The sequence below is a fragment of the Rhagoletis zephyria genome, unplaced genomic scaffold (genome assembly GCF_001687245.7).
Source record: "Rhagoletis zephyria isolate East Lansing unplaced genomic scaffold, Rhagoletis_zephyria_1.1 Rzeph_scaffold_00330, whole genome shotgun sequence".
Classification (NCBI taxonomy): Eukaryota; Metazoa; Arthropoda; class Insecta; order Diptera; family Tephritidae; genus Rhagoletis; species Rhagoletis zephyria.
The window spans coordinates 174,714-183,664 of record NW_016157414.1 but is presented as its reverse complement, the minus strand read 5'-3'; the positions used below and the strand labels follow the sequence as shown (position 1 = coordinate 183,664).

At 37.9% G+C, this 8,951-nt stretch overlaps 1 protein-coding gene across 6 annotated transcripts in view; it reads left to right on the top strand.

Annotated features, from left to right (window-relative positions):
- Positions 1–6,071, top strand: part of capt (adenylyl cyclase-associated protein 1) — a 94,607-nt gene extending 88,536 nt beyond the window's left edge. For 5 of the 6 annotated variants that reach the window (XM_017610677.1, XM_017610676.1, XM_017610673.1 and 2 more), the window contains 6 exons: positions 4,057–4,252; positions 4,329–4,692; positions 4,763–4,935; positions 5,012–5,218; positions 5,285–5,428; positions 5,485–5,693. In XM_017610677.1, coding sequence (XP_017466166.1) covers positions 4,057–4,252; positions 4,329–4,692; positions 4,763–4,935; positions 5,012–5,218; positions 5,285–5,428; positions 5,485–5,568 — 1,168 coding nt within the window. In that variant the 3' untranslated portion in view covers positions 5,569–5,693. Of the gene's footprint in view, positions 1–4,056; positions 4,253–4,328; positions 4,693–4,762; positions 4,936–5,011; positions 5,219–5,284; positions 5,429–5,484 lie in introns of all 6 variants that reach the window. The other variant, XM_017610672.1, reaches the window with a different exon arrangement.
- The last annotated feature ends 2,880 nt before the right edge of the window (positions 6,072–8,951 follow it).

Here is an 8,951-nt window from a genome sequence, read left to right as displayed (position 1 = left end):
ATTATCTTTCTGTGTTGCGAAGAAAAGGCACTGAACACCTTTTGCAGAGAACACCTTTCTGCGTAGGCGGCGTCGGCCGCACTTAGGGTTTGTAAGCTTTTTTTTTATAATTCTTTTACATTAATTCAACTTTTGTAAGAACTATACAACATATATATAAAGTACGTATAGCAAATTAAAGGGAATCAAAATTTTTAAAATCCATTCATTCGTTTTTGAGAAATCTTGATTTCAAAAATTGCTTATTTTGAACTTTAGCCTTTGATAATTCTTCTTGTTGTTGTTTGCCCAAAAAAAGAAGTATACCGTTATACTCAGCTCAATCATCTCTATCGATTCCAATTTTTTTTTTTTTAATTTGAGATTTGGAGCCCAACTGCATTTATGCCAAATTAGCAAATAAAATACTCGCTTTGTTTTGTTTTGTTGTCAAATTTCTGAGAAATGTGAATTCACCACGATGCGATACAGAAAGAACAAGGACCAGGGATGTAATTTTAAGTAAATATATTATTCAGTGGCAAGGCGCAGAGCGTTCGGGGCAGCAATATTAATTTGTATCAAATATAACATTAAACGGTGGTTCTAATACATTTTTTGATATTATTAACCAGAGTACATATGTACATTATATGGTATTTCTTTCAAAAATTAATGTACTATATGAACTTTTTTTTTTCAAATATTTCTTAAGTTTCTTTCATGAGTGCTGAAAAGCAACCATGCGCGTAAGAAATTGTGTGCTACCTAAAATTTCACCTCTGGAAACTTTATCCCCATAAAGGACTTCACCACAGTTTTTTTACTGGATATACTGAGGTGTAGTTTGTTTACGTGCTTACGTACATAATTATTAATATAAATGATGACCGAAAATTAACATTCTGTTTGTGACAATATTGTACAATAAATGTTTTCTGTTTATTATTCAACTTATTAATTTAATTATTAATTAATTTAATTAATTTTTTCTTTATTTTCAATACGTGATAGTAAGTAGGTACATATATCTGTGTTCGTATGGAACAGTAGCTTATGTCGGGAAGCTGGCTTTATGCGCGGCATTCTCTTTATTCTGCAAATGACAAGGAATTTTTTGATGAGACTTAATAAGAATATTGTCTTGCTAGTATCGGAGCTATTTCTTGGGCATTTATTTGCCAAAAGTTCTTCAACGGCTCGGCGCCGATGAGTCATTCGCAATCGTAGGCTGCGAATGCCGCATTATACTAAAGCCAGCCTTTCGACATAAGCTCCCTGAGGGAAAGATTGGTCCCATTTCTCGAAAAATATAGTCGTAGGTATAGTAGCTTTGTATCTAGACCAAAGATAGTCCAAAAATATAAAGCAATGTAATGTAAAACAGGTGAATTGTACTAAAAGTGGTCCGAATGTAATGCATAAGGTATGAGTTTTGATCTAAAACTGGTTACAATGTCATGCAGTAGCGGACAACGGGTACAATTAACGACTTGCTAATAGGTAGGCACTTAGTCAACAAATTTTCATGTGCGACGTTGGCATGCAGAGAGAGTATCCGCTTAGAAAATATAAGAACCCCGGTTCGAATCGCAGCGGGCGCAAGTTTTATTTTGGTTTTTTTTCCCCCAAAATTGGATACAATGTAATGCAGAAGCAGACAATTGGTCCGAGCCTAGGACATTCAATGTTAAATGTAAATCGAATTTTACATGTTGTTGGACCAAACTTTGGACTACTTACAATCACTTGCAGTCTAGTTTGTGGTGTGCTCTAAGTCTATTCCGAGATCCTACAGGGCTATTACTCCATACGAACACAGATATACATATGTACATACATATGTATATTGTAAAAAAAATACACACTTAAATACGGTTTTATCCTCCGTATTCGCCTCTGATTTTTAATTGGGTTTTCTTTTAAGGTCAATGCCCAAGCCCTATGCACTCGGTGCACATTCATTTTTTGTAAAAGTACTTATGTACCTACATAGTTTTAGGCTGTGTGTTCTAATATATACACACACAGCATTCCACGCGAAACTATACGAAATAGATGCACAAACATTTTTGTCTACTTCGCTTCTAACTTTTTTCATTGCGTATGCACAAGCACAAAGCAACAAAATTTTCGTATGCTTTGTTGGAACATATTGGCGCCAGTTACCTTCAGGGTAAATTTCATTGTTGTCCTGCGTTTTATCGCAGTGTTCGGGTGTCCGTTTCATTGTTACACAAATTTTCGCGTTAGCTGCGGGTTGTTGTTGTTGTTGTAGCGGCTACAACAACCCCGTCCAGATCGGCTGATATCTCAGTCGTTGTCGTCGAGTTCCACTAACGGCAGCCCCAAGAAGCGTGCAGCCTCTATGGGGTCGGTCCATAGGGACGACGCCGTTAGGGTTGTGGGGTTTTCCGGGCATGCGAAGAGATGTTTCGAGTCGTGAGGGGTCTCTCCGCATGCCGGACATTCGTTCGGCACATCCGCATTTAACCTACTCAGGTAGGAATTTAGCCTGCTGCAGTAGCCAGAGCGAAGTTGGGCTATTGTTGTTCGGGTCTCCCGAGGCAGATGGAGCTCCATCGCGTCAATGTCCGGTGTTTGTGTGCCTAGAACGGCATTCACAGGTCTTGAGTCTACATAACTCGAGACTGCGTCCCTGTGAATGCCGTTCAGGGCCTGTCTGTGAGCTGACGGCTCCAGAGGCTGCTTAATGAACCTCTGGACTTCGTCCGTCAGTTCATATAGATGCCTCCTGACGTGCCTCGGCGAGGGCTCCTCTGCAAGCAGCTGTCTATTTGGGTGGCCACATCTGTGGCTCCCAACAATAAACTGCTTGCAGAGCATCGTGTTGTGCTCCCTAATTGGGAGCATTTTCGCCTCATCGTGGAGGTGGTGTTCTGGTGTCATCAGGAGGCATCCGGTCGCTGTCCTAAGCTGCGGGTGTCCGGGTGTGGTGTTCGCTTGTGATCAATTTATAGCGAGGGTGATCGAACAGACTCGTTCGTACTCAAAGCAGCTGTCGGGTGTGCATCTCGATCGAACACATAGTAGCCGAGTGTGGCGTTCGCTTGTGCTCTTTAGTGAGGGTGATCAAAAAGGCTCGATCATACTCAAAGCTGCTGTCTGGTGCATATGTCTTAACTAATACTAGGGACCTATGTAAGTCATAATGCACTTTTTATGATCATAACAGTTTGCTTCTTTTTTAGTCTGCAATTTCTTTCAGTAAGAAGAAAGTAGAGCAAAGGGGCTTAGTCGTTAAATTAATATTAAGGGCTAGTTTCTCCAACTCAACTTAACTTAGTTTAGCCACTTTTTGGACTTAAGTCAAAAGTTAGCCTACGTTTTACACAGCGTATTCTTGACTAAGAAACTTGGCTTAGTCAAGAAAATTGACTTAACTAATTTGAGTTGGAGTAACCAGCCCTAAGAGTTAGCTTTGGCAGATGTACATATGTATGTACATATAAGTTGCGATCCCGTACGAGTCCATAATAGTCAGAATTAGTCAGATTTTACTGGAAAGCGATCCCGTACTCGGTTCTCTGACTATTGAGAGGACAAAAAAGAGGCTAAAAGGGGTTCTCTCTCTGTCAGAAGTTACCAGTTTTAGTCCGAAGATTTTTTTGCGGGTAAATGTGTCAAACGATCAGCTGTAGTGTGTTTGGCAACCAAATTGTAAACAAAAGAAAAGTGCACTCTGCTAATTTATGTTGAAAAGTATTTAATTACTTGTTTAAGTGGATTCTTATGAATTTGAAAGTATTTTGGTTTCATGTGCGAGCTGAGTGTGTTTACATACAAAATAAGCAAAAATTTCCAACCAAAATTTGGAGGTTATGTTGAAGTTGACAGAAGTTACCACTTTTTACTAGAAAGCGATCCCGTACTTTTCATTGTTACTCTCTCGCTCTGAGCGAATTTTCATTTTTTGACAGCTTTACTAGTTTTAGTCCGAGGAATACGGGATTGCACCTATAAATTCCATGCATACGAATGTATGTATGTATATTCTCTCTCACATAAATACTATTACATAATTCATTTTTTAATTCGCTCTTTCCCTATTTTTAGCGCTCAACTGCAATATGTTACATTGGCCACACAATGCTTCAAACCAAGTCAGGATAAGCTGATGGAATTGCTAAAACCAACTTCGACTCAAATCAGCGCCATCCAGGATTATCGTGAGAAAAATCGTGGTTCGCCATTTTTCAACCATCTATCGGCAATTAGTGAGAGTATCGCAGCGTTGGGCTGGGTTTGTGTGGTAAGTTGATTGGGTTTGGTTATATTTTTGGGAGGATTATTTTTACTCCTTTCATTGTTTGTATGTTAATTTATAGGCACCCACACCCGGACCGCATGTGAAGGAAATGAACGATGCCGGTCAATTCTATACCAATCGTGTTTTGAAAGAGTGGAAAGATAAAGATGCCACTCACGTAGAATGGGCACGTTCATGGATTCAAACATTGACTGAATTGCAAGCATATATTAAGCAGTATCATACAACCGGACTAGTGTGGTCCGGTAAGGGCGCTGCACCTGCAAGCGGGGCTGCACCACCACCACCACCAATTGGTGGCTGTCCACCTCCACCACCACCACCAGCATTCGATATAGGCGCGTTGTCATTGGAAGATGGTGGCGCAGATGAACGCAGCGCTCTTTTTGCTGAGATCAATCAGGGCGAGGCTATTACGAAAAGTAATATTTTTAAATGAAGAGCTTTTGATAAGCATTTACACCATACTTTTATTTTAAATGAATTCTTTAGATTTGAAGAAAGTTACAGCTGATATGCAAACTCATAAGAATCCAACATTGCGTACTGGTCCAGCGCCATTCAAGACACCCACGCAATTCGGTGCGTTCGCTGCAGGTGCAGGACCTAAACAAGCTGCAGCAAAAGAACCAGTATTTACACGTGATGGCAAAAAATGGTTGATTGTAAGCCTAATAAAATTTTTATATATATATATATTCCTAGTTATTCTATTATTATACTGTGCTTCTTTTTTCGTAGGAGTATCAACGCAACAATCCCAGTCTGCTAGTGGAGAATGCGGAAATGAACAATGTGGTTTATATGTTTAAATGTGAGGGTTCAACTTTAACTGTTAAGGGAAAAGTAAATAATGTCGTCTTGGACTCTTGTAAAAAGTGCTCATTACTCTTTGATTCGGTAGTAGCATCTGTGGAGTTCGTAAACTGCCAAAGCGTCCAGATGCAGGTTGGTTTCTATTATTTCTCTTTTTGCTAATCATATTACGAAAAAAACGCTTATATATTCGTTTAGGTTCTTGGCTTTGTACCAACTATTTCCATTGATAAAACTGATGGCTGCCAAATGTTTTTATCAAAAGACTCGCTCGGCGTAGAAATTGTTAGCTCCAAGTCTTCCGAAATGAATGTTATGCTTCCTCAAGCCAGTGGCGATTATGTATGTAAAATGTTAACATACAGAAACAAGAGATAATTATTTTTTACTCTTTGCAGACCGAGTTAGCTGTACCGGAGCAATTCAAGACGACCATTTCAGGAAAATCTCTGAAGACTATTTGCGTCGAAAGTCTTGGCTAAAATAATGGAGTGCAGCAGATGGATGCAAATGGCTGATACTTTTCATCATAGGCATATCTAATAATATATTTACAGCTAACTAAACATACATACATACATGTTTATAAAACAATTTTGCTACTCCAAACTAATTTTTTATATCATAAATCCGAATTCTGAAGTATCCATAATATCGAGTGCAAAAAATAATAATTCGATACACATACATGAGCTTCAAAAGTAGAAGGAAGATAAACAATATAAGTCTACAGTTGCTTGCATTGTAACTTGAATGTATTATAAAGGAAACCACTTAAATGGATACACTACTTGTTTTATATCAATTCGTATTCGTGAGTTTATAAAAGTATTTAATTTAGTTCATAGTATTTAAATATCAGTAATGGGTCGCTTATGGACGCAACCGGAGTTGGGTTGCCGATGGTCAAGGCCACTGAAATTTAATCTGTATTATGAATAGCAACTATAGTTAAGTGCTATAAAGTTGAAGATAATAAAATTTTGAAGTATGTACCAGCAACCAAAATTTTAGTGTAAATAAGGAAAAAAAGAGTTGAAAAATAAATACATTTTCCCAATGAAAGTTTCGCTGCACCACAAAAATGCAGTTGCCATTATAACAACTCAGTTGTCAGCTTTCAGTTACCTGTTGCCATCTGTAATACCATTTCAGCCACTGGAAACCCAACTGAAGTTCGGTTTCCATCCGTAATCGACCCATAAATTTGGTAACATAACATTTTTATTTATAGTTGTTTCATGGACTTCCAAACTTCATGTATTTTTATTATTGTCTTAATGAAATATAAAAGCAATTGCTGCATTTTTAGGATTCGTCAAAAGCAAATATAACAAATTTTTAGTGATTTTTAAATATTAGTCTAAATAAAAGTAATTATTATGACAACATAAAGTTTAATTGAAATTGAAGTTATGATTATATGTATTAAATTTCATGCAGCGGTTAATAAATTAACTAAAATTTATACTGACCCATATATGTCTTTTAAACTGGGACTCTTTCAAATAAATTGGGTGCTTGGGCGCGTGAGCTTAATTAAATACGTATTCTACTAATGAGAACCATTTTAATAGGTAAGCTGGTATACATATGTTTTCAAGTGCTTTAAACTTGTGGATCGGATCTCAGCAGTTATAAGTTTCGAATAAAAGGCAGGTAATCCTGTTGCATACAATCGGTCAGATGATCTCAACCCGGCTGCCGAAAAGACACTGATCTTAGTCGAGTAACAAAAGCAATCACAGTGTTGGTAGAATCATTAAAGTAGTATAGCGCTTTATCTGAGTTTCCATCTACGTTGTATCAATTGCAACAGCATTGCAAAACTTCATCCGTGCTGCAGAATGGCCGTTTTTAGTACTTGCCTTAAACAAGCTGACTGTACTTGATCCTTTTTTGTACGATTGATAGGGAGTTATGCAAATCCTAAAGAACAGTATAAAAAAGTATTCAGGACTGTCACTGAAACCATAATAGTCCGATTTTTCGTAAAATCTGCAATAATGTTATCACTGAATCCAAATAGCTACAAACGTAGCATATACTTTGAATGCATACGTTCGTAGCAATTCGAAATCAGTGATCGCATTTTCGTAGATTTCACGGAAATCAGACTACGATGAATTCAGCGATGGCCCAGAATATATTCAGGTATTTTCTCCAATGGCCTTATCCCTCGAGAGGAAGCATACACAAGGGTTCTGAAAAAAGTTAATGAAACACTAAGTGTACACACAAGCGCAGTTTGAATTTACAGAACGGGGCCAGAAGCGCTCCATTAGATCTATTGGAGCGCTCCATATTCACCAGTATGCGCTCCCTTCCTAATTTCATACTTCATTGTATTTTAGCATTATGTGTCATTAGAAAGAAGCGCTCCCTTGCTGCTCCCAAAGAAGCCCTTGGTGAGCGCTTCAACCAAAGCAGTTAAAAAGCGATGCATGCAAATTTTAATTTTTATATTATATTTTGGTTTTAGTATAAGAATGGCGTTTTTGTAAACCATTTGATGGTTTTATTAAGTGTACTTATAAACATGTTTTTTTCTTTTCTATATGGTATACATACGAAAATACATACATACATGTTTGCACATAAACTAACTTTTTTTCAAAAGAAAATATTTTATGTTACTCAATGTACCTTGATGTTACTACTCAAAATGATATTTATTTCTGAGCATGGCTAGAAATTTAAAAATTTATTATTTACTTTGATTTTTTACTGCTCCCTGTTTGCTCCTTTGGGGAGCAGCTAACTTTCAGTCCCGTTGGGTAGTTGCTAATATACACATGTATTTCTGTGGTTGGGCTCCGAAAAGTATCTGTTAGTTAGGGGCTGGTACAAAAAAATGAAGGAGGCGTGGCACCGCTCACCTTTACAACTTGAAAGAGCAAAGACCAAGGAATTCAATGGTATGCTTTTCTTTCTCCTCCGCCTACCGGGCTCCTCAGCCGTGCCTATTAAAAATACGGAAAAAATCGTTGGTTTGGGGAAACTTCCCAATCCAGCGTTCATTAAGGGGGCGGTGGGCGAAAGGGGAGTGGACGTTGCACCTCCAACCAGCGTTTTTGGAGAGGGCCATTGACCGCCATAGACAAAAATGTCGCCCCTGACCACCTAGGCCCCCTATGGTTCCCTAGGGACCCCTTAGAAAAATTGCCAAAAATCACAATTTTCATTTGCGTTTTTTCGCTTGAAAAATGTTAATATTCATTTGCAAAAGACATTTTTATAAAACATTCACTAACCATAATAGACATCACTGGGGCGGCAGCCCCAGGTTTAACAAACAGAAAGGGAATTCTAGTTACCTCATCCTTTCCCAAGGCTACATCACTGGGTCGGTAGCCACAGTTGGTGCACACCAAAAGGAGAATTCTATTTGGTAAGGGTTATAATCCTAAAGCGCGGCCGAAGGCCTTTGGTCTTTGCTCTTTCAAGCTATAAAAGTGGGCAGTGCCTAGCCCGCATCATTTTTTTGTACCAGCCCCTAACTAACAGATACTATTCGTAACATTTCCCTATTTCTGCATTAAATACCTTTTTACGCTGTAGTAGAAAATTTTAAAAATAATGGTGCTGAATTAAAGGAATGTATGTCTGCGCGTTTGACAAAACCACTTATCTAGAGTTCCGCGTTGTTTTTTGAAGCACTGAATCTTTTCGTTTAAACCTGATTTTTAACGAACAACAGATCACAAGTGTAGTTTATACCTTTTTATAAAAAAAAAAAATGATTGTTTGGAAGTGCATTATTTTTCTACTCATAATCAAACCAAAATCAGGGAAGTTGTTTTGTCAAATGCACGGAGATATTTTACTACCTCACAAGCCGGACATATTCAAACTTTTAAAAAAA